Raw genomic sequence first — 26,680 nt, 5'->3', positions numbered from 1 at the left:
AACAAAAATCTCGGCGGCGGTGGCGGTGAGGAGTCATCTGCTTGCTGTGGAAGGGGGAAACAGCGCGGCGTCCTTCACGTACTTCCGGGGGAAACGACGACCTCAAGCAACCCACGTGTGCGCTATCACGTGACAGCCGCACCCCGAGCGCAGCACAGTCAGCAGCGTTGTATCCCCGCCGTGCCGACCATAGAGATCATCCTGACTCGTTAAAGCAGTAGCAGTACAACCACAAGCGTGCTGGGCGGGAGCTTGCTCGGAAAGTGTCTGCGTCCGTACACCATGGGTGCACAACCACAACCAGGGGTGAGTGCATTTGTGAGCCGTCGGAAAACATGACCCAACGCACGCATAACTCGCCTGAGTAATGTCTTTTTTTTTTTTTTTTTCCTCCCTCTTTCTCTCTTTTCTTTTGGGCGCCCGACGGCCGTCTCTTTTCGGAACAGCAAAAACAACAGTCTGGTACGAACGGAACTTCCCAGGCGCACTTTACCCGTAAAAATAGCATCATTTTCTCGAGGTGCTACAATATCTTGGCGTACGCGATCGGTGCGAGGTGTATGCCGCCTACGGGCCGATTCATCCCGTACATACTTCAAAACTTCGTCTGCTCGCGATCTTGCGCCCGTACAACATTTTATCGCGGGGAACCAAAGCAGGTCAAATGTCGTTGAAACCGGTACGTGCGCGTCATGTTATGAATCAACACGGACAAATGTGTCGGGCGTTTTGGCCCATTAAACAGCAACAACCTTCACCGGTGCGTGATCCGAAGACGCGTTTGATCATCCGCGACGGAATAGCGTAAAGGACGCTTGCGGCACACGTCCGCGGTGGGGGTGGTTACGAAATCGTATATGCAAAGGAGCGCTAGATATTACAATGACACTCGGTCGTTTCCGCAGCAACTGCGTCCGACGATTTTTTTTTTTTTTTTTTTTCGGTGTATCCATTATCTCTTACTTCCTCTTTTCTAGGAGGTACCGCCGGCGTCGTCATTCGTCAAGCCCTGCAAGAAAGGAACGCTTAGTAAGATTGTCGGTCGCCGCTGGCTGTTCCTGCCGCTGTGGAAGGAGCGGTACTGCGTCCTCGACGACAACAAACTCTACTACTACGAAAATGAGGTATGCACACTGAGTTGTTGGAACACCGGATATTTTACTTTTTGCCACACGCCACACAATCCCGTTTGGCTCCGTGCCGAGCAGCGTGACTCTCGTATTGGCCGCACGAAGGTAACCCAACAATTTATTTGCGTACTTGGGTGTTAGTTGCACAAATCTCGGTGAGGTAAACTTGATAGCAGGATGCGTGTTTCGTTGGAACGCGGAGAGCAAGTGGTCTGGTTCTTGTACAGAAGTTTCAGTGATGTCAGAACAACACCGAGTTGTGATTGGCTTTGATTGGAAGGATAGTGGGTAGTCCTCAATCCTAGATGCCTTGAGGTCTACCCACTATTTTATTTTAATCAGCCAATAATAGCTCGGCGTTTTGATATTATTGCAACCCCTCTGCAAGAAGCAGACGAACTTGCGCTCCACATTCCCCTGGTTTACAAGGTGTTACATACTACTCGCAGTATGCTTAAAAATAGCCAGTGATATGATCTTAAGTTTATTTAAAAAATTAAATATAGTCTACCATATGTTTTTTTTTTTTTTAATTTAATGTATTTTTGGTTGTTATGCTTGTAACAGGAATCTTATGTTTGTAAGCAGAACTGCACCCTCCAGGCTTAAATTCCATATTACTCTATGTTGCAGACGAGCAAAGGAACCAACTCCAACTGCGGCGTCATCCATCTGGAAAATTTTGACGTCTGCGAGGAATACGAGAGCAAAGCAGTTCAAAATGCATTCATCATCACGACAGCAAATAGAGGATTTTTTGATGTACGTCCACTGTGTAATGTATTCAATAGTTCTAACAGGGTGGAGAAAAAAGTGTTTGCATCTAATCCCCTTTGGTTTTTTGTTTTTTTTTCTTTCCGACAGCCGTGTCACACCTTTGCGGCAGATACCTTACCCGAAGTATGCGACTGGATCGCAAACATACGTAGCAAGTTGAACCCCACAGTTCAAAAACGCACGTCATTCATCCGAAAGTCCCTTAGCAAACGACGGAAAAACCGACATTCCCTCGAAAAACAGGTAAGGGAAGTATTTAATCTCCAGTGACTTCTACACACTGATGTCTCGATAACACGTACATCTCTGTCCTCCCCACCCCAAATTGTCCATAATGCGAGTTGTCCATAATAATACGAGACAAAAATAGATGCATTTACCCAATTTGTCCTTGAAACCTTTGTCCATGTAGAGAGGTATCCATATTAATAGGGTCCGTATTAACGAGACGTGGCTGTAGCTGGTCACAGGTTGAAAATTCAGCAAATGCTCTGCCTCCAGCTCCAACTTACTGCCTTTGTTAAAGGGACACTGACAGGGTATCTATGCCCGCCAAGGTTTTTATTTGTACATTACATATGAGAGCCCAACTACCCAGAAAACAATTCGCGGCTCAAAATTCGTTTTTTTTTTTTCGTCCGGAAACAGCCGATTGGGAACCAGCCGGTTTGAGTCGCACTCACTCTCTTCTCCACGGCCATGTGCCATTACCTACGGTTTAGACACAACCACCAAATACAATCAAAGTCGTAGGTCATCGAAGGCACACACAGAATATTAGAAATAAAAAAAAAAATAAGATACCCATTTTTTGTGGCTTCCATAAAGCTGCAAATATGTTGATTGAAAAAAACGAGTAGCACAGCCACGTGACTTCTGCCAAACCTCTGCTCCTCTATATTTCTTCTTCCTCTCCAGTTTCGGTTTCGAGCAGTTGCGTTTTTTTACTTTATTAAAAAATATATGTGACTCGAGCAAAACACTGATTGAGTAGTCTTCTGGCACCATAATGAATCGCCTGGCAAAAAATTAAATATAATTTTTGGGGTGAGTCAGTGCCTCTTTAACACTTCGTCACATGCACAGCCAAAACCTGGCAGAAGGCAGTGAGCGCATACTGGAGGCCGAGCTTCTACCGAACTCCTAGCGTGCTATACATTATTGTAATTGGATGCGCATCGCTAACACTGGCAATCACCCCCCAGGCATTCTTTCATAATAATGGCATTCGCATATTACCCCGCCCCCTCCCACCCTACTGCCACTTCTTGTCTCCCAAGCACTTCCTTCGGCCATAGTAACTAGTAGACGAGTCAAGGTCGAAAAAATTCCCGTTAAGACAAAAAATCATAGCCAGTTAAATTTGAATTTTCAATGCCTCTAAAAGGTTATTGGCACTCTCGCATCGAACACTTAAAACTAAATTGCTTCTGTTATGTTGAAATAAACTATATGCATTGCCCAATTCCTTGGTTTTATGTAAATTAATTCTGCATAGCGTTTGCCATCCCGTGGAAACCAGCAGTCAAGTGATGCTTGATGCTGGGTAGCAAATGCCACAACTTCTACAGATGTCTACAGGATGTCGCCAGCAGAGAGCCGTAAAATAATGTGAAACTCGCAATTCACTGGCAGCCATAGCTGTGTGCGCGTGCTGACAGCGAGCTTCTGCAGTTGTTTTGCCACGTGCATTACGCACCATCGAATAGTGCCCGTGTATTTCGATTGCTGCAAGTTTGCTAGGACGAATCACCATCTAGAGGTAGTCACTCTTATTGACTAAAGCCCAAAAAAACAAAGTGCCAGCAAAAAGAAGCTTCTACAAAAAACACTTGAGTGCCCCTTTGAGGTCTTACCATATATAAAAAAAATAAACGCACATCAGTCACACCGTTGTATAAGACACACCGACAGAAATTTGGGGGTAAAAAGAATGAGACTTCTACACCGGGAAAACAACGTAAGCCGTCGGCACCAAAGGAGCACTTTAAATTGAGCGCTCCTGTGGTGCCAACAACTTATTAAGACTATTTAGCCTTACCGAGACATAAGACCAGCTCGTTTTGCTTTTCCACCACGTGGTTTGGGTCAGCTTGGTTCATTCTTTACCAGCTGCAAAATGTTCCCCGGCAGAGCCCAGACCCGGCGCTCGACATACCGGGCAAGGAGCCCCTGGAGAGCATCACCAAGAACCGAGCCAAGGGCCCCGCCGGGAGGAGACCGCCCCAGCGGAAGTCGCAGATGCCAAAGGTACCCGCACGGACTGTGCACTCACCGTTTTTGGGGGAGGACCGGTGCTCGAGTGGGTTAGCGTGCCGCAGCTTGGAGAACATGCGGGGAAAGCTTGTGCCGCAGAATCGAGGAAAATCCTCGGCTCAATCTGCCATCGGCTAGTTTCCACGCAAGAGAGAGTAGCGCCGGCGTGGGGGTCATCTAACCGTTACTGCGTCCAGGTTAATGGTTATGCTGCACCGTCTGAATTGCTCGTCTCTGAAATCCGCAGTTAACGAGCAAAATGACTCTTTCAGTGCGCACAGAGTGACGAGCATACGTCTTGCCCTATTGAAGGCAGGGGCACTGAGTGCTCCACAGCTGGCACAGACATACAACCTCCAGTTTTCTCCGTTTACGATGGTGCACTAGCGTAGTGGAAGGTGGTCGTATAGATCCCAGACTGTGAGAGTAGAACACCAAAAGGCGCGGACGTTGTGTTTGCACCGGCTGTGCTCCGAGCAACGTCACTGTCCGGGCACCCTTCTAGGAGGCTTCAAATGAGTCAACCAATATCACATTTTGTTTTTTCTAAAAGGCAGCGTCAAAAAACTTTTTGAAGGTGAATGCCCATGAAGTCTCAACGTTACAATCAATATTTTTCAGCCTGCAACAGTCGGTGTCCAGGATCATGGCCGTTCTGAAGTGCCTGTGCTGGCGGTACGAGAGGTCTTCGAAGAGGAAGAAGAAGAGTGAGTCATCATTCCTTGAGAGTTCTGGACAGCTTTTCGAAAAACAATCTGAGTGGCAACAGCCCTGTACAGTTGTAAGCCGTTTTTCAGCATGGCATTTATAATCCGTTCACCGCTAATCTGACTAAGCAGAGGAAGCTACGTGTTCGTTGAACTAGTCATCCGTCAATCTTTAGCCGCATGATCGTGCTTCCCCCCACACCCACGTGCAGGTGACGCGGTCCGGCGACGGAAGGCCGCCGATTGATTGTTCCTGCCGGTACCGCCCTTTCAGCTTAGGCGTGAACAGGCATGGTTGTGCACGTTCTAAAGCACGAGTACCACACTTGATCAGTGTTTCATTAATTACAAGTTGTGACAATCCTCATGAGACGAGAAGTAAACAGTTCTGTTCTCTTAAATTCGGAGCTGGTATCAGGCCTGCAAAGTAGTCGAGGGGCCCTACGCTACACGGCGGGACTAAGCGGGACCGGAACATTGCTGCCTGCCGAGATTGGTCAGCGCTGACCAACCACAGCGGGCGGCGATGTCCCTTTGTCCCACTTGGTCCCGCCGTGCAGCTTAGGGCACCAGCTGGTACCTTACAACTTAGATTATGTAAGTGTACGCTCGAAGTTATGTTCACCCAGTATACAGTTTTCTTCTTTTTTTTTAAGCTTTACAGATTCGTTTAGAAAAAGCTGTGAAAAACTACACTTATGCGGTTTGTGCAGCGAGTTATATGGCCAGGGGGCATAGTATATGGGGCTAATCTTAACGATCAGTCAGCTAATTAAGTAAATTTTGTTAATTAACTTCTAAATTAGCGAAAATAGGCATATGGCTCCAATTAGAAACTTGCTGAGCGTCGTCCAATGCCCCTAAATCTGTAACTTTTAGAAACACTTTGAGCGCGGGAGAAGCGTAGTAGTGTGCTAAAGTTACCACTTGTGGAGCAGGTACAAGGCTGGGGCTCTCCTAAAAGAGGGAAAAATTGCGCAAGCGCCTTACCGCAACCGCTAGCCTTGTACCTGCTCCACGAGTGGTAACCTTAGTGCGCTACTGCTCTTCTCACGCGCTCGAAATCTTTCTGAAAATGACTGAATTAGTTGTTTTCAATGACACTCAGCAAGTTTCTAATCGGAACCATTTGTCTATTTTCATCAATTAAAAAGTTAATTAACAAACTATTTAGTTAGCCAACTGATCATTACGACTACCCCCTATTCTATGTCCCACTGGCCGTATAACTCACCTGCATAAACAGCATAAGTGTAGCTTTCACAACTTTTCTAAAACAAACCTGTAAAGCTTTAAAAAAAAAAACACCCTGTATGCTGCTCTATGTTAATATCCCACGTGTTTTGTGGGGTTCCACAGACTTTCTAGTCTCAGCCTATCTATTAGGCATAATTGCAACTTTATTTCATGAACTCCTGCCCTCTAAGATATACAAAAGGAGGTATGTCCCACGGATATTGTCTATTAGGGTGGCGGAGTCTCTACAGTCAAACCCGTTTATAACGAACAGCAGGAACCGCTACGATCAGTTCGATATAGCAAGTAATTCGATATAGAAAAAAACATCTAGAACAAACTTCCACGATGCGTTTGTTGTAAAGCGAGAGCTTCTCTTTCCTTCTCATCTCTTCGCTTTTGCCTTGTAACAATGTGCTGGAAAGATTTTTTTTTTTTTTCATGCGTGCAGAGTTTGTTCTTTTAGCTTATCTCCCCTCCTGAATCACTTCTCTTCGTGGACAACCGTTTTGGGATGAAACATGTTTTTTTCAGTGCGTGCGTGTGGAGGGTATTTTTTAGCCTTTTCCCCTTCTGAATCGCTTCTCTTCACTCAATTTCGTTTGCAACTTGAGCTTTTAGAATTTTCTTTCTTTCCCACTTTTTTTTTTTTTCGGGGGGGGGGGGGGGCAGGCTAGAAGAACATTGTTTGCACGTTTTTGGAAGCCTTCCCGGGGGGGGGCTGATATAGCCAATTGGTCGCTCGTTATAAAAAGTACTTTTTACATGCATTTTTATTTAAATTTTTCGTGAGTTCTATATCGACAATAATTTGCTGTACATGGGTTTGTCCTAAAATGGTTTCACACTATATAAAAATTACATGAGAAAAAAGAAATTAATCTGGTGTGTGTCCAGTATTGTTTATATAAATATACATGTACAAGTATTAGAAATGTAACACTAAAAAAAAAAAGATGCCCTGGTTATGATTTGGACACAGGTATCTCACGTACCAGTTTTTTTTTTAAATTAAATACTAACTGTTCAAATTAAAAACAGTGGCTAGACGGCTTGTATTCAACCTACAGTCACTAAATAAGCTACGCTTTCAGAGTACCGCATTCCTTTTCTTTGGTATTTTGCCGACAATACAGTCTCTCTATTCAAAGATATTCTGGTTCGCTGCAGCATCATTGGACAGCAGCAGTCACGTGAGTCGCTATCATCATCGCGTTTTTTCAACGCCAGCTGCCCCAGCTACGGCCGCGGCAGCTGGCGCAGGCGACGGCTGCAATGGCGGCGCCTGACGCGCTTCAGACGCATAGTTTGGGAGTTTCGGTACTCTGAAAGCGTAGCTTTATTTAGTGACTCTAGTTCAACCAACGCATTCATCCGCATTTTCTCCCAGGACGGCAGACTCTGCCCTCAGAGACGAGACTGACAGGCCGCGGCCAACCTCCACCCTGCTCTACCAGTACAGTTCGTCAAGTGACGAGGACGACCAGAAGGAAACAGACGTAAACAAATCCGTCTCTGAAGCCATCCCCGAAGCCGCAGGCCAAGCCAAAGAAACTGAGTCTCACGACAAGCCATCGAGCCCCGTTGCTGGGAATGTTGACGAAGTGCAGGAGCGGATGAACAAGCTCAGGGAACAGCTGTGCTCGCACATAGACGACGCAACGATGCAGTCGCTGCTGAAGCAACTGGACTACTGTGAACTTGAGCTGCAGACTGCGGTGCAGGTGACGTATGCTCGTCTCCTTTTGGAGTGACACGGCAAAAAAGGGGGGGGGGTGTCTTTGTGTTGGGCATGTGTTGGGTAGCGCCCAGTGATTCCCCCCCTTGTTTTTCTGAAGGCACCCCCTTAATTCGCAAAAATTCTATTCTCAATGCCCCCCCCCCCCCCGCCGCCCCCCTAAAACTTTAGTTCCCCCCCCCCCCTAATTTCAATTCCTGGGGAAACCCCTGGCAGCGCCTTAGTTGGATCGCATGAGACGAGGCAGCTGGTTATTGATCCGCTCATCCGAAAGGTGCACTCAACAAGGTTGAAGGGCTGTGAATAAGATGGGTATGTCCGTTGGGGTCTTAATAACAATAGAAGATTCCATAGAGCTCTGCTGATAATATGCTTCTCTGTTAAAGTGAACAGGCTCAATTTAGTTTATCCTTTGAAACCAATGCATGCCACTTTGCAAGGGCCTAAACGTAAACTTTTATCTCGAAGTCAGTTTTTTGACGAGTTCATCCATCTCATTTCCTTACTTAATGAGTACATCCATCTTACTTAATTTCAGTGCCTGTTCAGTGCACCCTTGAGGATCTGGTCGCGCAGCGGCTATTGGGGAAAAGCGGCTCATGGTTTTTTATCGGTGTTGGCAGAAAAGTTAAAAGTGTACATATATAGGATAACTGGCTAGTACCTTGTTGCCTGTGGTAATCCAGACAAAAACACTTTAATGTGAATCATGTGACCTAACTTTTGTAAGGTCGAGGTCCTTAACGCTTACCATGTAAAGCTTAAATAGTCCTCGCATACCATACTAAAAGTTTTGTGAGATCGATGCGCAGAACCCTCACGTTCCTGTAACCAGCCAGCTTATCCTGAAAGCTTGATGTGCAAATCAAGCGAAATTCCTACTACAGTAAAAACTTGCCACACTAGGACCCCAAGTTCGAAAAAAGAGACCCTCTAAACATCTTCGGTCGGCTCTTTGGTCCGCAATATTTCCCCTTGCCGTTGTTGCACTCTAGCTTGCGACCAGCACACCGCCTCAAAGCCGCGCAGAATGCAACCAAATTTCTGTTTCCCGTTTGTTGCAGACGGTTCATGAAGTTCTCAACGAAGCCGCCGCGGCAGTTCTAGCGAAGACCAAGCAGGCCGAAACCGAAGAGCCGACGCCCGCTTAGTCTTCGAAAGCTTCGGCCGTGCACAATGCAATAGAAAATGGTGATGCGCCAGCGAGAGCGAGTCGTCCCACGAAGTGCCCCTTCACTAGTCCTCCAACGTGCCAAGCCGTCTCCTCGTACGAGAGACGCCTTGGTGTCGACGACGATCGCCGGCGCGGACGCTGCACCAAGCCCGCAAGAGTTGCAACGTCGACGGCGGTCAGCACTCTCAGAGGTTTATTTATAAATAAAGGCATCTGCGCCAGATATATATGTTGTACATCCGCTCTTGTTGTCGGGGTGACTCGGTGCATGACTGGAAGCTAGGAAACGACCAACGGTAAACACCAACTGTGCCGCACCTGAGCAAAATTTGCAAATACATAACCGAGAGCGTCAAGAAAAAGAAACGGGAGTGTAAACAGGGGCACTGCTGGCGCGCAAGTCTCGACGTCTCCCCGCGCTCGGAGTTAAACTCGCGACGGGCTGCAGGACCCAACTTCGTGGAAGTACGCTTCGCTCAATATAGCATGTAAAAAACAAGAAATAACACTAATATTCTGAGAGATAGCCCATTTAAAATCAAGACAAAAATTGGGCGAAAATGAGTGGGCAAAACTTTGGTGTGCTATTGAGAAAAGTTGAAAAAATTATATTTTTAGATCATTTGTCTCCTTGTCGTTTGTCCAACCTGCTATTGCGGCGAGGGGCAAATGAAGCAAAGATGACTGAATTTCCCAGTCAGCAATGCTGGCCTGTATCCTGCCATAGCTAGCTGCCCACATTTATGCCTAGGTCATCTTTGATTCGAACATTACGACTACTGGGAGTGGGCTATCTTTCGGTATTGAAAAGAAAATCTCAAATCGAGCCGAAAACAAGGTTGAGTTACCTTTCGGGGGCGGGTACATCTCTCGAAATTTTACGGCCAGTCTAGTTCCGACAATGTGCCTAGGCCAATGAAGTCGTCAAACACCAGTCAGTGGTGCAAACGCACCGCCATAGTATGTGTGGAGATCGAATAACTGCAGTTCAGTGGTCCTCGTTGTAAAACAATGACAAGGTACATGGGAGAAATTCTGTCGAAAGGTATGCCAGCTGTAATCCCGATTATTACAAGGTGGTCCATTTCCCAAAACGTAGGTTCTCATAATCGCAGACGGGATGAAAACTGCAGGGAGGCCTTTCAGTTGCCCCGCCTCCAGTGCAAGCTTCCTGCTTTTGACAAGACTTCAGTGCACACCCAATGCCTTCAGTATTCGAGCAATGCTGGGTTTTGCAACGTTGACACGGATAGAGCGCTTTCTTGCTGCGCAACATGCGTTAAGGTTTGGTTTAAGTGAGGAAGCGTGGCAGCACTCCCTGGTGGTTTATCCCAGCCCTCTTGACACGGGGACCCTTCCATTCGGCAATTTCAGCTGCAGAAAAACGTGCGACACGACATCCAAATGCAGAGACGAGAGCCGACATAAGAACGCACGCGTACAACTTCGTTCACCAGCTAGACCGCGCCCCTACATTACTCTCAAAGTATGCACAATGGTTTTATCTTGTGTTTTCTGATGGCATTCCGTCCCAGACCTAACGGAATGAACATTCAAAGTGAGATAACTGAAAGGTTGCATCGCTATTTTATAACAAAGCAAAATGTGTCCAAGAATACCTCCCAACACTCGTCCGTCAAGACGCATCTGTCACATTCTGGGCAAAAGGTATCTTGCCAATTAAAACAGCCACCCACGGGACCATGCCCGTTTCCACAAGCTGCCACGCAGCTTCCAATGGTGTTCTGAGCACCAAACCTAATTAGAATGATTCGCATGGAACCACGCTGGTTTACGTTTAGAACTCCCTCAAGGTGCGTCGAGCGAATGTGACGGATACCCAATACGGAGAGAACCAAAAAAAAATGGCATCGTGTCTTGGTTGCTCTTTTACTGAAACAAATTAATGTTAGATTACTGACAAAGCCTCCACTAGCTTCAGGGATCGTAAATTTTATGTTCACATAAAAGTGAAGGTGCAGTAATGTACCCCATTTAAGACACAATAAAAAAATAGCATAATTCATACTTTCACGGAACATTTTTTTATGTGCTCAACATAACAAAAAACTACACTGCATGTTTCTTTCCATGGAAGAACACGGGGTTATCAAAGATGTGAAAGACTTAAGGATGCCCTATAACTACAGCTTCCGATTCTCTTCATCTCCCCTTTAAATTGAGACAATTCGTGGTCACTGCAGCCACGCTAAGAAATCTGGTAACAAAATTCACATTTTGTGCATTTATTTTTTTTTTTACACTCAACTGCCACAGATGCGAGCGGCAGTAATTTATCAACATCCTCCTGTATACATCAACAACAACCAAAAATTCTGCATAAAACAGTGTGTGGGTAATTGGTAGGAATACGTCCTACCCCAATCCTCATTCGTGGTAAACTAAGGGCCGGTTCGCACACTTGTGTTTGAGTGCGACGCGTTCCATTGCAGGCTCTCGACACGCTGGCACCATCTATAGGGGAGCCCTGGAAACACTTCCAACTTGCAAATATATTGTTATAACTTGTTACGCAAGATTCTCTCGCCGTGCGCTCTAAGTAATTCTGACAATGCTATAAGCGTCTATTTCTCACAAATGGTGCATAGATTTGATCTTGCAAGTACTGTAAAACCTAAAAACTTCAGTCTAGATATACACAGGTAAGCGGTCTACCAGGTCTAACCAATTAGCCCCGAGATGTTTCGATGGCACCCTTTTAGGGTTTCCATCCGCGACGTCACGACTTGCGATGCTGGCCACTAGTCACCGGTTGCAACGGCAAGCTCGACGATGCGTATAAAAACGCGATGGAAGCTAGGAGCCGTCGCATTCTTAGATCACCACCGTCTAAGTTAGCAGTCTGACAATGTTCTTACGCCTGTCGTTCGGCCAGTCATGGAAAGCCCACCGCAGCGTCGCTTTTGGTCGCGCACGTTGCCAATAGATGGTGCCAGTATGTCAGTGTGTTGTAAAGTGGTTAGAAAGAAACTTACCACACTCGACACTCAAATGCAAATGTGGGAATCGGCCTTGAAACCGAGGACAGGCAAGCTCACACGGCCAAAACCATTCAAAGCGTCCGCGTACCGCCACGAGCGTGGATCCGGCCCCATACCGAGCGGGTGGTGGAGGAGATGCCCATCGAGATTCCGGCACGGCGTTTCCTGCCGGGTGTAAATACTTGTGGTCCAGGCGAGTGCGGTGGCGGGAGCGCGGCGGCTCCCGTGGCAGAAGGCACTTTTGTTGCGTGCAGCTCAATGACTTGTTCCCGGCGGCGTGGCGGCCACGGCTTCCCCGTGACGGGGAAGCGGCCTGGACCCTGTTGCGGCCCTTTCGTCTGCGAGCAGATACAAGAGAGAATCTGGTAAGGCACGGCCCGGGTCCCCCGCAACCGGGGCCAGTAGAGGTCCCCAAATAAGTTGCACGCAGGTTAGATGCATGAGTGACATCATAGGGTCACTGTTACGCAGCATCGGTGGTCCAGGCACGGGGCTGGAAGGCGGCAAGGCACGGTCTCTATCACACTCAACCGGAGCCAGTAGCGGCCCCCCAATAGGTCACATGCAAGCTACGTGCAAGAGTACCATCATAGGGTCCCATTTTTCCATAAAATCGGTGGTGAAGACGCAGGAAGAAGAGACAGCGAGGCGCAGCCCAGGTTGCTGAAAACATGAGCCAGCTATACTCCGTCTCATCCTACGATGGACTAAAGCCCAATGCTACAGGTCGCCGGGTCCAATCACGAGCCTGTTAGAAACCATGTGGTATATTTGCTCCGTCGTACGTATCAGTGCGCCAAGAAGCATCATATGGAGATGAGTTTTTCGTCTGCTTATCGAGCCCTCGCAGCAGCTCCGTCTGCTTGCTAATACTGAAGACTATGATATGATATGATATGATATATGATATTTATTGCACTTGGGAAGCAAAAATGTACAGGCGTGCTGGTGTTGGGGGAAGGCTGACGCCCATGCAACTAGTGTGCCCACAACACTGATCCATGCACTCTTACAATATATATACATTTGTACAAAATTGTGAAAAAACAAACAAAAAATCTAGTGTGATTACAACACCGACTTGTGCACTCTTACAACATGTAGAAGGCATTTAAACAAAATGGTGCAAAAAAAAAAAAAAGGAAGTAGGTAAATGATCTAGAAATAGAGGGGGAAAAGTTTTAAACACTGTTAGAGTGGTCGCGGAAGAACGTCTGAGCTACTTCCTTCGCCTCTTGTGGATCAGAGGCAATGTGTTCGGTGAGGTCTGGGGGGAGTCCCCTCCAAAGTGAAGCTGCCCGTCTAAAGCGATGGGGCAAAGAAAACCCGGGATCAGGACCAGTGGCCATTAAGAAATAAAGATGAGTCGGATTGAGTGTTTGACACGAAAGCGTATGTATGTATGGACTGCGTGCGAAAGAGAGATGTGGGTCCGGGTATGTTTTACGTACACAACAGTTGGATTGGATTGTTATGGCTAAAGCAAAATGACTACTATGTCAGTGCGATCGCCTGCTCACCGTCCTACTTCTCCAAACAGTTGACATGTTTACAAAATAAGGTCCAAGAATGTTTATAAAACTAAATACCATGTACCTTTCATTCACCAATAAAAAATAGTGCGCTATCATAACAGAGAACTCTATGCGTTAGATTAGTGCTCTTCATACTCTCCATATCGGAATTTCTCTTGCGCACTCTTTCGCAGTGCGTATGAAGCTTTTTCGAGGCAGTGCTCTGCCCGTCAGCCTTCGGGTCCTAGTTCATCGTAGGGTGAGACGGAGCATAGAAGCCCCCCTAGTAAGTTATGCGCGTGAGTAACGTCACACCGGGATGCCTTTTCCGTCTTCTGCCTCACAAAAATGCGCCGCATAAATAGATGGCAAATAAACACTGCACCTAAGACGCCGAGTTTCACTTGTAAACCATGTCTACAGTGGCTGAGGAGTGCCAAAACAGAAGGCCACAGTTATGAACACAATTTTTAGTGACCGATCAGAAGGCCCTCTCTTCCATGTTGAACGCAGGAAATGCTTTGCAGTATCCTTGCAGTAAAACCAGGGACCCTAGAAGTCACAAAGAAAGAACTTACCTGCAGGGCGGTGTGCAGAGGAGCCCCTAGTCGACCCCTCCAAAGGATTCGGATCCCTCGATGGCCTGCACCAATTTTTCACGCAGGTCTTGGTAGCTTTCATACATCGGGAGGTCCAGCCGGTTGAAGCTGCAGGGCCATTCAGATTTCCTCTGTTACTAAGGGTCAGAAGGCCACTCCAAAGCAGAAACATTGCTCAATGGTTGAATGGTAACACTGCTTCCTACTTTCGATTACAGCTTCTTTTTAATGCCCCTAAATCACTGAAAATCTTTACTTTTGAGCAGCAATCATTTCCTCTAAGGTTCCCAAACTACTATTCTAGCTAATGGAATTTCTATCTGCCTTGAACTGTTGGACAGAGACCATGGTGGAAGAAGAGAGAGGTGTCAAAACAAGGCCAGGAAGGGGGCCGAAATTCTATTCTGGCGTCACGTATTTCCCGGCAAAGGCACTGTCGGGTCGGGGTACGGCGCGCAGGTGCAGTCGCGTGTCCCGAGGCCTTGAAAAAATCTGGGCGAATGAGAAGGGTCCTTCGGGCTCCTGTCATGCTGCGCCATCTCACGGCGTTTGCCAGAAATTGGGGCCAACCTTCGACACACTTTCTCCATGGCGAGGCGGTGCCGTCCAGACACCTCTCTCTTCTTTCGTCGTCATGGGCACGGTCGAGAAAATTTGGGAGCTCGGGGAAATTCCCGAGGGTATTCTGGAGAACCCAGTTTGAGAAACCCAAGCCGTAAAGTTCTGCATGTGAGACACAGGTGGCAGAAAGACTAAATGTCTCTCTGAGAAATGCAGAGCATCAGATAAGAGAGGGGTTCAATACCACCGACACAGCTGAACTGCTGTAACCTCGTACTGGCGAGGCAGCCAACTATTTTGAACATCCCCAAGAAACGTAAAACTTGGAATTTAAATGAACGAGTAATGCAATGGCTACAGTTAGCAGCCAATTTAAATAAACGAGTAATGCGTTGGCTTCCGATTCCGAACTGCACCCCGCACACTCGACAGCACTTCAGGGATCGTCGCAGCTCACCAGGTGTGGGAGCGGGGCAGGTTGCTGGGGCTCCCCCAGCGCTCCAGCGTGAAGGGCTGCGGCCCGTTGCTGCCGTGCAGCTCGGCGAACCCGTTCATGGGCACCCGCGAGGTCCCCGTCACGAACTGGAGCAGCCGCGAGCGCATCTCGTTGCTGAACGAAAGCACCAGGCGCCAGAACCATTGCACCACCACGTGGTTGGCGTGGTAGCCGCCTTTGTACACCGTGTGGCGCCGCCAGTCGCGCACATCGATCTGCCCGATGCCGCACATGAGCAGCTCGAGCTCGTGCTCGTCGAACAGGCGCAGGAGGGCGAGCGGCACGAGCTCGTTGAGCCCCTCGAGGAACGCGTTCATCTGTGGGCGCACGCGCGAGGCAAAGCGCCACTGGATGACCAGGTCCACATAGCGTCCCTTGTTTTCCTGCGTCACCGCCAGGTCAGCACCGCCTGCCGTCAGCTCCCGCTGCTGCATCTGCCCGAAGAGGTCCTCGTCCACGGAGAAGCGCAGGTCGAGGTCGGCCGGGTCGTTGTCCATGATCCAGCGTAGGGAGTTGTAGTACTCCGTGTCCTGCGGGACGGCACATCACATATGCAATCTTGGGCCAATGTGGTTCCAACACAGGCGGTATATTGAACTAACACATGGGTTACGTTGAGTCATCACATAGGTGTTTTGGACCAACACAGGAGTAACACTGGACCTACACATAAGCAATACTGGGCCAGCATGGAAGTGATATTGTCTCAACAGGAGGACGACTTCAACTTTAGTAAAAGCAAGTAGACGGGCGAACTGGTTAAAGGAGCTGTGCAACGATTTTAACGTTGAAATAATCGGCATCTTCTACTTTTGACATTGTTCACCTTGTCACAAATGACAGAAAAGACACCTTCTTTCATCGAAATGTTGCGATTCCGCCGCGTAACAGCGAGGCAAAAATTATAATATCCCTCGACCTGCAGCTGCGAGTGGCGGCCATGAGGAACACGCGGTATGACGTCAATGGGGGTCTTGTAGAAAGATAGCAAGTTGTGCGAATACCTGCTCGATAAAAGGTAAGTTTTCTATAAATCTTGTCGTTCCAACATAAATATAAATGTGTCAAAACCCTGGTATCATCGACAAAACTTTTATTATACGGAGTTTTAGTGGCGCCATCTATCCTAGGTCCACAAAGCCGTCAGCTCTATCGCGCTACCGCGAACAGCCGCCAGAAGCCGGAAGGGGAGGGGGACAGGGCCGGACGGGCTGGGCCGAACCCGGATGAGACTTTCCTCCTTTCACCATATTGTTCGCGCTGCGCCCGCTAGCACGTGGTCACGCGGTCGCGAGCGGATGAGTTCTCGCTGCTCACTGATGGCTCTAGAGAGAGAACTTCACCAAAACCCCACGCCTACCCCATCAATGTCACTGCGCACGTGACCTGGAAGACGATGTACGAGTTGAGAGGTGGCAAAAACCTGGATCTTTTTCATTTTTTAAAATAAAAACTACGGTATCCAGGCAAAATCTGTTTTCTGTACTTCACTTCAGAAGTGTCAGGCATCAACTTCCACAATTATTTAAGCAAAGCCCTAAAGTTGTTGCTCAGCTCCTTTAAGTATAGACAAGGTAACTCTGGAGCGAGGGGACAAAAAAGGGACAGGCAGACATGACGCTCCAAACTCGGCTAAAGATTTATTTTGAAAAACATCCTTAAATAGACCCACAACAATAAGAAAAAAACCTTTAGCTGAGTTCGGAGCTTCGTGTCAGTCCATCCCTGTTTTGCCCCGTTGCTCCAGGGTTACCGTGTCTATCTTTAACTTTAGTGTTTCAGTTTCTGCAATCAGTCTCCAAAAAATGGTGATGTTGGGCCAAAACAAGGGTGATATTAGCCACACAAAAGAAATGCTACTGGGACAAACCATGTACAATACTGGGCCAACATATGTGCAATACTGGGCCAACAAGGGGGGTGATCCCGCACCTATGCAGGAGTAATATCAGCCCAACTCAGGGGTTATATAAGTCCAACATAGGGACAATACTGTGCACAGATTTGGGGCAATATCAGGCCGACACATGGATAATCTTGACCCTAAAATTTCGCTGAAGAGGGATCGTTAACAAGAACTTGGCACCCTTGACCAATAGAAAGCACTTGGCATGGGCCCAATTTGACCACTGAGCTCCGTGTCCTGGCTACATGTCACAATGTCGCAGGGCTCTAGTAAGTATATACTAAATTTAAAAAATAAAGAACTGAGAAGCAAAAAAATTGGCATGGTAACCTAGAAGCAGAGGGACAAGAGGACGCACAACACAAAACTCCAAACCCAGCTACCGATCTTAAACCAGCTTGCCAGTACTCTTGCTTTAGTTCTAAACAATTGGCCCGAATTTGGTTCGTAATGTCCGTAGTCAAGCTTCGAGCCAACCGAGGCTCTGCGGATCTCTATACTTGTGACGTGATGAGGCACTTCAGCCTCGGCATCACTCACCACCGACTCCATGTCCTTGATGGTGATAGGCTTGCCCAGCATCATCTTATAGAAAGGCCGGATGAAAAACGCTGCAGGAGAAAGCGTGCAAGAGCGTCAGTCATTAGAAAGCAGCCGTCTGCACGTGTCGACGAGGGCACACTCACCGTCCAGGAGCTTGCCGTGGTAAACCGCCATGCCGGCCATCCTCCCGATGAACTTGAAGTAGGACAGGTGGTCTTCGTTGCACATCCCCGAGCAAGGGTTGATCTGCAACGTGTAGTTGTCCCTGTGGAGCAGAAACATGCAAAACCTGGCTCATCGCTTTGCCACAACCTCGGAAACGACCCAAATAAAACTGACACAACGAGAGAGACGCTAGAATGACGCACGTCGGAACAAAGGATGTGGCTGCCAATTGTCTTGAATAATTTTCAATACCGGGTACTTTGTAGACTCTAACCAAACTCTTCAACAATGCCCGACGTTTCGAAACCGGCTCGAGCCCACATACAGTCAACCGTGATCAAGGAGGCGAGCCGGCTTCGAAACATCGGGCACATTGAAGAGATAGGTTAGAGTCTACAAAGTAAAGGCCCGTTCACACTCTTCCGATCTCTTAAACCTGGGTTCCTTAAAACTTCTTAAACCAGAGAACACACTGGCGTTATCTATTGGGAAGCAGTGTAAACTCGGCAGTCCGGCATATTTTTTTTTATTTCTCGCACATTATCCTTTCTTTCTTGGCTCGAAAAACTTTTGTCAATGTTATAAACGAGCCTTTCTATGGGTATTACGCACATCTGACCTCAGAAATCCCGCAAAACCTTCGCTCTTGTGAAATGCAGTTCCAGGGTCACCGCATAGATGGCGCCACAATGCCAGTGTGTTCCCTCATTCTAAAAACATTTAAGAAGATTTAAGAGATCTCGTCTCTCTCAGTCGTACTCGGTCGCAAGAGTGTGAACGGGCCTTTAGTCCCCTGTCTTATTACTTACCTAACCAGGCGGAGTTCCGTCGAAAAGTTTACTTTTATATTTTTAATACCGTAATTCTGTTCTCTCGCCCCTTATGGAAAGAATGGTAGGGTGCAAGCGGCGTATGCAGGTGCGTTGCGGTCGTCAGTGGCGCATAGAATCCCCAGTATAAAGGGGTCCAAAGAGCAACGATGCATCTATGTCGCTGGACCACGGAGTCACGAATGGCAGAATGAGAACGGCAGGGGACGTCTTTCGAATGCGCAGCCTCCAGCACGTGCTCCACGCGTTCTGGAGCTTTGGCTGCGTGTGCACGCTCGGGGTGCACAGGGCATGGAAGCGTTGTCTAAGGTAGAAAGCTTGCGCCGGAGACGGAACAAATGAAGGTCTTCCCCACCGCTCTCCCCTTGTCAATTACTGTAATCTGATAACACACTGAAATGAGTGCCTCCACTCTTAACAACAGTGAGGAAAAAAAAAAAAAAGAGGCAGCATCTCCACGTGGTGAATGATGTTGATTGGGGCGAAGCTGTCGTGGGTGCTGATGATACTGATTTCATTGTTCATAGGTAGTGCTGATGGTGCTGGTTTTTTTTTTGTTGCTCATAGGTAGTGCTGAGTTCCAGGTTGCATTTCGACGTCATTATTACTGCTTTATGGCCGGTGAAATGCAGAGCCAGTGGTTCTTCTAGCGGACCAGCTTGGATCCACTATAAGCCGTGGGAATGCATCTCCACCGCTTAAGTCAACTGTCCATGTCAGAAAGAGAATGTCTGGTATGGAACGTGGTTTATACGCATTTGAGCACTTGACCGCATCGCCCTCTCGTCTATAAACGTTGAGCCAATGCATGCAAAGTTTAACGCGATTATATACGCATTTGACCGCAGCGCCCTCTCCTGTCTAGACGTTGAGCGGCTGCATGCAACGTTGGAGCGTAGCATAGTGGTTAAGACGTCTGCCTCGTAAGCAAGCGGTCCTGAGTTCGAACCCCTGTGTGGGCATACATTTTTTTTTTTTAAGTGGGCCGATCCCGGAGGCAGTGCAATAGATGTGAGCACGGACGCCGGATGGAAAAAGCTAGACCCTAAAAAGCTTCGCCCCTAAAAATTGAAAAAATTGTGCACCCTTATTATTTAAGATTATTCGACGACCTCAAGTTCCCATAACAGCAATGCCTGCTTACCGCAACTTGACTATGAAGAAAAATGGCAGTATGCACGTCACACTGGTAGTGGGGTTTCAAATACTGGTAGAACAAAAATGCTTGCGCAGTAAAAAATATACCCTTTTCTGCAAACACGCGCTAGTATAGAGAGCTCTCTCCAAGGTCCCTCACGAGTTCAAAACCCGGAAAAAGCGCGGTGGTACACTCACGCGGCAGAGTACTCGAAAAGCCCGTAGTAGGGGTTGAACATCTCCCGGGAGAGGAGGTAGAAGAACTCCCTGGAGGCGCCCCCGTAGTCCAGCACCTCCTCCCCGTCAAACTCCACCCAGAGCTTGGAGCGAAGCCGGTCCACGCACGTCACTCCGCTCAGGATCCGGTACGAGTCCTCCAGGATCCGTGACCGAGACACCTTTAGCTCAAACTTGTTTGGAACATTGCCCTGTCGAAGGAACGCCGTCATGAGGGACGACCTTGGGTCCACTGTTGCTTGGAAAACTCCCGCAGGCACTTGCTCGCAGGAGCCAGCCCTCCGATTCCCAAAAGAATGCTCGTTGTCTCCAGCGTAGCGAGCAAAAACAAAGCTGAATGAAGCAGATTGCATTGTATGCTTGTGTCGACCAGTTCGGATTTGTTTCGTTTCTGCACATTAGGCTTTTGGGGTTGGTACCACTACTGAGTCACATGGTCATGTGGTTGTTGCCGCTATGGGTCACGTCAGAGTGTCAAACTGCAGTGTCAAGTTACGTAACGTCCGTGTCAGATGACTCCATGACATTACTGTGTCATCATGACATTGTGTTACATGACACACTGAGACATGTCACACAAGCTAAATTTAGGGGGAAATCTTGCTGGACGTCGAGACACATAAGCTATTTCCACCCTGTTTTCTCGCTAAATCCAGCGGACAATCTTTTCGCTCAATTCGGATCATATGTGACTCGGCCCCATCATCACTTTTTTTCGTAACCACATTTTGTGATACTTCATACATGTAAACAGGCCTATAAAAGCGTTCTGCATTACAACATGATGCAACTGCCATCTGAACCGATGTTCTGAAGACGCGTTGTAGAGTGCAAAGGTAGTGATTCTTAAACCAAATGGTGACAGGTGTTGGAGAGGAGAGGGGGTGTCAATTCCCAAGCATGTGTGCCAACTGAGTTGATCTACAGTAATGCACTAAGTCTTTTTTCACCGTTTATCTCTAAACATAGAAAGAAAATCCTTTTGTAACTATGAGTCACGTTATATTCAGCAGACCGGTCTTCATACACGAGTTTTGACAGCACGTTCAGTACCCAGATATGCCATTCTGGTCAGGCCAAGTTCCCTTACCGGCGGTTTGGGAAGCTTAGACTTGAGGTACTCATACTTGCTCTTGTAGTCTCTGGAGTAAGGCACAGCCTGGAAGAAAAACAAGCGGTAAGTCTCAGCCACGACCGCTCCAACCACCGGTTTTCGCCAGCCTCTAAAAACTTGACTCACAGGACCAGCGACGTTTGGGTTGTTGAACCGCGGGTCGTCCCACTGCGTGATCCGTGCCGCTAAAAGACAAACGTGGGACGTGATGAGGCTACTCCATATCCGTCGCGGAAGATGACGTCTGCCACGGTGGGTGGCTACTCACTGTGGTCGATGAAAAAGATCCGGCCATCCGTGTGTATCCGCTCTTCCCAGCCGTCCTGAAAACACAAACGAGTCCTCTTTACAACCAGCAATGAACTGCATTACAGTGGAATCTCGTTGATACGATTCGGCATAATACGTCTTTTTCTTCATTCCCGGCCAACATCCCACAGGAGCAATGTATCTTGATACGGACAATACAACCATATTTTTGCTTGAAATCGGATAATACAACTCCGAAAGCAGGTTCTCACGGGCATTTAAAAATTATGCCTTTACATTCCAGTATACATACTAAATCTAACTTTGAAACTCTAACCAAGCTTTATTAAAAAGCAAAAATCGCGACGTTTCGGAACCAACTCGGTCCCTTGATCACGGGTGACTGTTTTTGTCCCGCGGAACGGCCTGCCCACGAACCCGAACACCCCCGGGTGTTTTCCGGATTATCCCTCTTAACCCCAAAACGTAGCTGCTGGGAAGGGTCCCCGTCGACCGGTTTATGTTGCCACGTGTGCATTGAATGTGCCACAACTCCAACAGAAGGCGCCTCCGCCAGTTTTTCTCCGTTCCGAGGATGGAGCTGTTGTCAAGGTCGATGGAGTGGTTCGTCTTCTCGACGTGTTCGGCCAGCGCGCTTCCCTCCACATTTTTCTTCGCGATGTCGTAGCGGTGGCGCCGCAGGCGCTCTGGATAGTTTTTCATTTCCCCAACGTACGACGTGGGGCAGTCATTGCAGGGAATTTTATAAACCAGTTCCTGTGCCCTCTCCCTCAGGGGGCGATCCTTTGGCAGAGGGAGAAGGCCGCCGATGGTCGAGACTGGCTTGTGTGATACCGCTATGCCGTACTGTCGCAGTACTCGGGCGAGAACCTCGCTTGTGCCCTTGATGTAGGGTACACACACGCGGGTGGAGGGAGGGGGGGCGTCTTGGGTTGAAGGGGTGCGTCGAAGTTTTTTTGATCGTGCTTTTTACAAATCTAGCTGGGTAGCCATTCTTCCGCAGGTCTTGTTTGATCGTTTCGATCTCTTTTCGAAGGGTCTCCTCTGATGTGCAGACCGTGATCGCCCGTCTGACGAGTGCCGAAGCCACGGAAGACTTATGTGTCCTAGGGTGGCTTGAGGAAAAGTCCAGGTATCGGCCTGTGTGCGTCGGCTTCCTATACACACGGAAGTCCAGGCGGCCGGACCCTCTCACTGCACAGACGTCTAGGAAAGGGAGACAGCCATCTGATTCATGCTCAATCGTGAATTGAATCGCTGGCTCGATGGAGTTTAGATGTGTGTGGAGATGGTCGATCTCACTGGTCTTTACAACACAAAAGCAGTCATAGACATACCGCAGGAAACACACGGGTCCTGGGGAGAAAGTGTCCAGGGCTTTTCTCTCGATCGCCTCCATTACGAGGTTTGCCACAGTTGAAGATTTATTAATCATTCCTAACCAGACGGATGTCCGTCGAAAATGTTTACATTTAAGTATACATACTGGAATCAGAAGCTCGAGTCCCAATCTAACGAGACACGAACAGCCCGTTGCGCGGCCACAGCAGGAAAGCCACAGCTAACGCTGGGGTGTTCCAACATGGCCGCCCAGTCGGGCGTTGCCGTTCGCCACCAAGCAGAAAGTAGCACACTCTGGTTTCACGTGACTAGGTGTGCGTTGCGCCCAGTAGGTAGCGTTGGCGATGATGGCCGTGCTGCCTCTTGCACAATTTTTGCGTCTCCACGTATTTTCTTCCGTTTTCCGAGTATGCTGTCTCGTTTTGTCTGTTTGTTCTCCGGTGCTCCCTATTCATGGCTCTCATGGTATCGTTAACCACCATAACAATGTCAAGGAAATGCAAGCCGGTGTCTCTCAAAGAAAAAAAATGGACATTAATCTCCAAGGTCGAAGAAGACCCGAAGAAGAAGCGCGTAGACCTGGCACGCGAACTAGGCTTGCCGGTTTCTACTCTTAACACTACTGTCGGCAAGCGGGAAGAAATCCGCAACAAGGTGCAAGTCGTCAGCGCGAGTGTCAAGCAAACGAGAGGTGCGCAGCATGCACAGATGGAAGAGATCCTCGAGGCTTGGCTTAAAGAAGTATGAGCAGCAGGTGTGAACATCGACGGCAAAGTTCTCCGCGAGAAGGCCGATGAGATTGCGAGCTGGCCGGCCAAACTGCGGATCCTTCTTTTTAACTTTTAAAAGAACTTGTTTATCGATATTCAAAAGAAGAAAACCCAAACCAAAGTGACCGACTATTTCAAGGCTGCGGAATAAAAACAAGTTTCTCACCGGGTATGCATATATTATTACATTTTTGAGCTCATTTTGGATTATACGATTTTTTGGGTCTTGTGAAAATCGTATCAACTAGATTCCACTGTATAAGATGCTGCCACTGAGCTTTCATAGTTGCTGTGCCTTCTACAACAATGCCAAATGACAATAAGGGTAGAATAATAAGCAAATGTAGAGCGAATGAAAGGATTTTCTGCCACAGGTCCGATAAACAGCACTTACGGGCAGAGGACCGAGGTCGTCCATGGTATTTTGAGGACCTCCGGGGAGGCTGCCGTGCCGCGGCAAGTCGCTGGGCTTTCCCGTCCTCGGATCCACCTGCATTCAGAACAAGAAAGTCACCAATAAAGTCTTTGGTCTCCAGGGTGCCACTTGCCAAAAACAATGCGAGAAACATCATTTAAGTACAGTCGCCGACCGATTTTTGGGACGCCAATAATTCGGACTTGTTCGATATTTCGAACCTAACGGAGGAACCGTGACCTACCTGACAGAAATAGTGTATATTCACAACCAATGCTCCAGACAGCTTGAAGTCCGAAAGTTTGGTTTTTCGGACAAAATCGTCGCGAGCGATCAGCGAGAAGCACCATCGCGAAGCTGCCATTTTAGATTCTATGTTGGCTGCACATGACCTGTCTTGGTTTGGCGGCGCTACTCGAGTACTGCTAAGTCCTACCACTAGGTGACGCATGCTGCGACTTTTTTTTTTAACAGCGAAGCTGTTTATGGTTAGGGTTTCGTGAATTTTTCGTGCGCAGCGAGTTAAAACTCTGCTCGCATCGCCACATGCGCACGCTTTCCCCGTATAAAGGATTCAAAGTAAATAACCAAAATAAAGCGTTGACAAACGGGCGTGCAAGATGCCATTTGTTTTAGGATTTTGCTACAGAACAGTTACTGCTGCAGACGCCAGAACGTGCGGCGCAGGGAACACCGTTCCCTGCATTCTCCTTGATGCTTACGTAATTTAGCAATAGGTCTATTTAATAGATTAGTTGTCAATAGGCAACATTTTCAAGATCAGTAGACTCTCAGGTAAGTAATAAAGGTTTCTCAAAGGTTTGCCGCTGTGCGACCCGCATCGGATATGTCTACGCTCGCATTGCCCTCTCTTTGTCGTCATTCAAAGCGTTTGTGTGACCAGTTCCCTTTCCATCTGCTCTCCTGGGATGGCGGTCCCCTCGCGCGTGTCTACTTTCTGCTGGGTGGCGGTACCGTCGCACGTGTCTAGTTTCCTCCGCTTCCTCGGGGCTAGTCTGTGTCGTGTGCTAAACAGCTTCATTGGTCATTCACCTTCACAGAGTGGAATGGCTCACGATTTTTTTCTCTAGCTACGCATCACCATCATCATCATTGTTACCGTTTTGCTTTGTTCATTCCCCATTCTGCAGTCGTGGTCTTGCACCTCTCATCTCGTCTTGGTGAATCATGTTTTCAGACCGCGTTGGCTCGGACATCTTGTGGCCCAATCTGTTCTTCCACCGCCGCGAAGTATCGCTAAGAAGCGCGGAAAGTACTCAACCATAACGCAAGAAAAGAAGGCAGTGATTCTCAAGCCAATAAAAAGCGGCCGAACGCAAGCGGAGGCGTAACCTGAAGCAAGGCACTATTTATGGCTTTTTAAAGGGAGAATGAAGGCAATTTCGCATATCTTTTTGGCGATTGAACTGGGTTCCAGGCACGTCTCATGTCACGCTGCCCAAATTTCAGCCGAAACCGGCGCTTCTATGCCGCGCAAATCAATTAAACAGTCGCGGTAATAATCGTACCGGGATCGACTGGAGCGACGCCCCGAGAGTTGCGGAAGAAGCCAGGAGAAGCGGAGCTCACGTGATCGATTCGGGGCCAAGAAGCGCGACGTCACAAGAGACGCGTCAGCGATTGGTCGAAACGAGAAACGTGCCCTCGGTCACGTTTTGGTTCGCGATTTTTTAGGAATACTGTTCTAATTTCCACTTGAATAACCATGAAAGTATAAACCGGACCGAAAATGATTACTGAACCGTAAATAAAGCAGAATAATTGTTTTTTGCCTTGCCACGCTGGACGCGATGCGGGCAACAAATGACTATGGGCAAACAAAATAAAATAAAAAAGAACACGGTACTGGAAGGATTCTGCAAAATGGTAGCTGTAGATGGCTGTTCCAACAGTCGACTGAAACCAGTATTCGTTCGGGCGACGCTAGTTTTGTGTTCTTTGACGACGAAAAGAGGACGTCCGCGGAGAAACCGGATCCTGGAACGGCCGGATCGCTGCCGTTTTCCCCTCCGCGTCTCCCCCGCGTCCGTCCTTCGGCATGCGGGCCGCTGGTTGCCGGCTGGGCGGTCTCCGTCGGGTGATGGCAGAGGCCGCCACACACATACTCCCGTTCCGTTGGTGTTCGGTCACTGAACGGAAGCTCGAACTCGCTCGCGAAAGCGGCATTGCCGTCGATGTTGACAGAGTCGGCGAAACGACCGCCCCACCGCGCTGCTATAACCCACCACGGTAACCAAAGTCTCGATCTCCTAAATGCTACCGATACCGACTATTCACACCTGACGTCACTCCAACGTCACCTCCGTTTTCGAAGGCCCAGAAACGAGAACGGAGATTGTTCAGTTTCGGTTTCTTTACTTCTTTCGTAAGCACAAAAATATGCGTCACAAATGTCTACAAAAAATTGGGGAGCATGCTATGTTCCCAAGAAGCATAAAAACAATTTTAAAAAATTAAATAAAATTGTCTTCATTGTCCCTTTAAGCCCACTAAGAGACAATAAAGGCAAGTTTTTTAATCTACCGATTTTTCAGACTGCTTTATTATTCGGACGTTTTTTCGGACCCTGCGAAGTCTGAAAAATCGGCCGGCGACCGTACGCTCCCTTTCACTCTACGATGGGCCACAGACACTATGAAGCATTCGACCCAATCAGCACAGGTGTCACACGACCTTCGGGAAAGAAGCAGCGTCAAGATAAAATATCTCGACCACATTGCCACGATATCCCGAGAGATGGC

The 26,680-nt window shown here is 48.1% G+C and overlaps 2 protein-coding genes across 8 annotated transcripts in view; one reads left to right on the top strand and one right to left on the bottom strand.

Annotated features, from left to right (window-relative positions):
- LOC8037559 lies at positions 1-9,243 on the top strand. 3 transcript variants are annotated; one of them, XM_029973117.4, is made up of 8 exons: positions 1-306; positions 978-1,124; positions 1,764-1,892; positions 1,995-2,150; positions 4,020-4,157; positions 4,785-4,870; positions 7,497-7,830; positions 8,909-9,243. In XM_029973117.4, exons 1-8 carry the CDS (start codon positions 283-285, stop codon positions 8,993-8,995), a joined length of 1,101 nt encoding a protein of 366 aa, XP_029828977.2. In that variant the 5' UTR covers positions 1-282; the 3' UTR covers positions 8,996-9,243. The 3 variants fall into 3 exon arrangements, with proteins under 3 accessions (XP_029828977.2, XP_002412403.3, XP_040359509.1); XM_002412358.5 differs by having other exon boundaries at positions 33-306; positions 4,041-4,157; XM_040503575.2 differs by having other exon boundaries at positions 118-306; positions 1,764-2,150.
- Positions 9,244-11,047: 1,804 nt separating this feature from the next.
- Positions 11,048-26,680, bottom strand: part of LOC8037558 (E3 ubiquitin-protein ligase NEDD4) — a 37,895-nt gene continuing 22,262 nt past the window's right edge. For 4 of the 5 annotated variants that reach the window (XM_040503574.2, XM_029973112.4, XM_029973113.4 and 1 more), the window contains 10 exons: positions 23,898-23,993; positions 21,391-21,445; positions 21,249-21,307; positions 21,099-21,167; positions 19,970-20,199; positions 17,783-17,904; positions 17,637-17,707; positions 15,152-15,720; positions 14,113-14,241; positions 11,048-12,358 (listed from right to left, as the gene is read on the bottom strand). In XM_040503574.2, coding sequence (XP_040359508.1) covers positions 14,139-14,241; positions 15,152-15,720; positions 17,637-17,707; positions 17,783-17,904; positions 19,970-20,199; positions 21,099-21,167; positions 21,249-21,307; positions 21,391-21,445; positions 23,898-23,993 — 1,374 coding nt within the window. In that variant the 3' untranslated portion in view covers positions 11,048-12,358; positions 14,113-14,138. Of the gene's footprint in view, positions 12,359-14,112; positions 14,242-15,147; positions 15,721-17,636; positions 17,708-17,782; positions 17,905-19,969; positions 20,200-21,098; positions 21,168-21,248; positions 21,308-21,390; positions 21,446-23,897; positions 23,994-26,680 lie in introns of those variants that run through there. The other variant, XM_042288882.1, reaches the window with a different exon arrangement.

The sequence above is a fragment of the Ixodes scapularis genome, unplaced genomic scaffold, assembly GCF_016920785.2.
Source record: "Ixodes scapularis isolate PalLabHiFi unplaced genomic scaffold, ASM1692078v2 PGA_scaffold11__112_contigs__length_91849675, whole genome shotgun sequence".
NCBI classification, from domain to species: Eukaryota; Metazoa; Arthropoda; class Arachnida; order Ixodida; family Ixodidae; genus Ixodes; species Ixodes scapularis.
The sequence above is the reverse complement of the archived record's forward strand: the minus strand, read 5'-3'. Positions and strand labels throughout refer to the sequence as shown.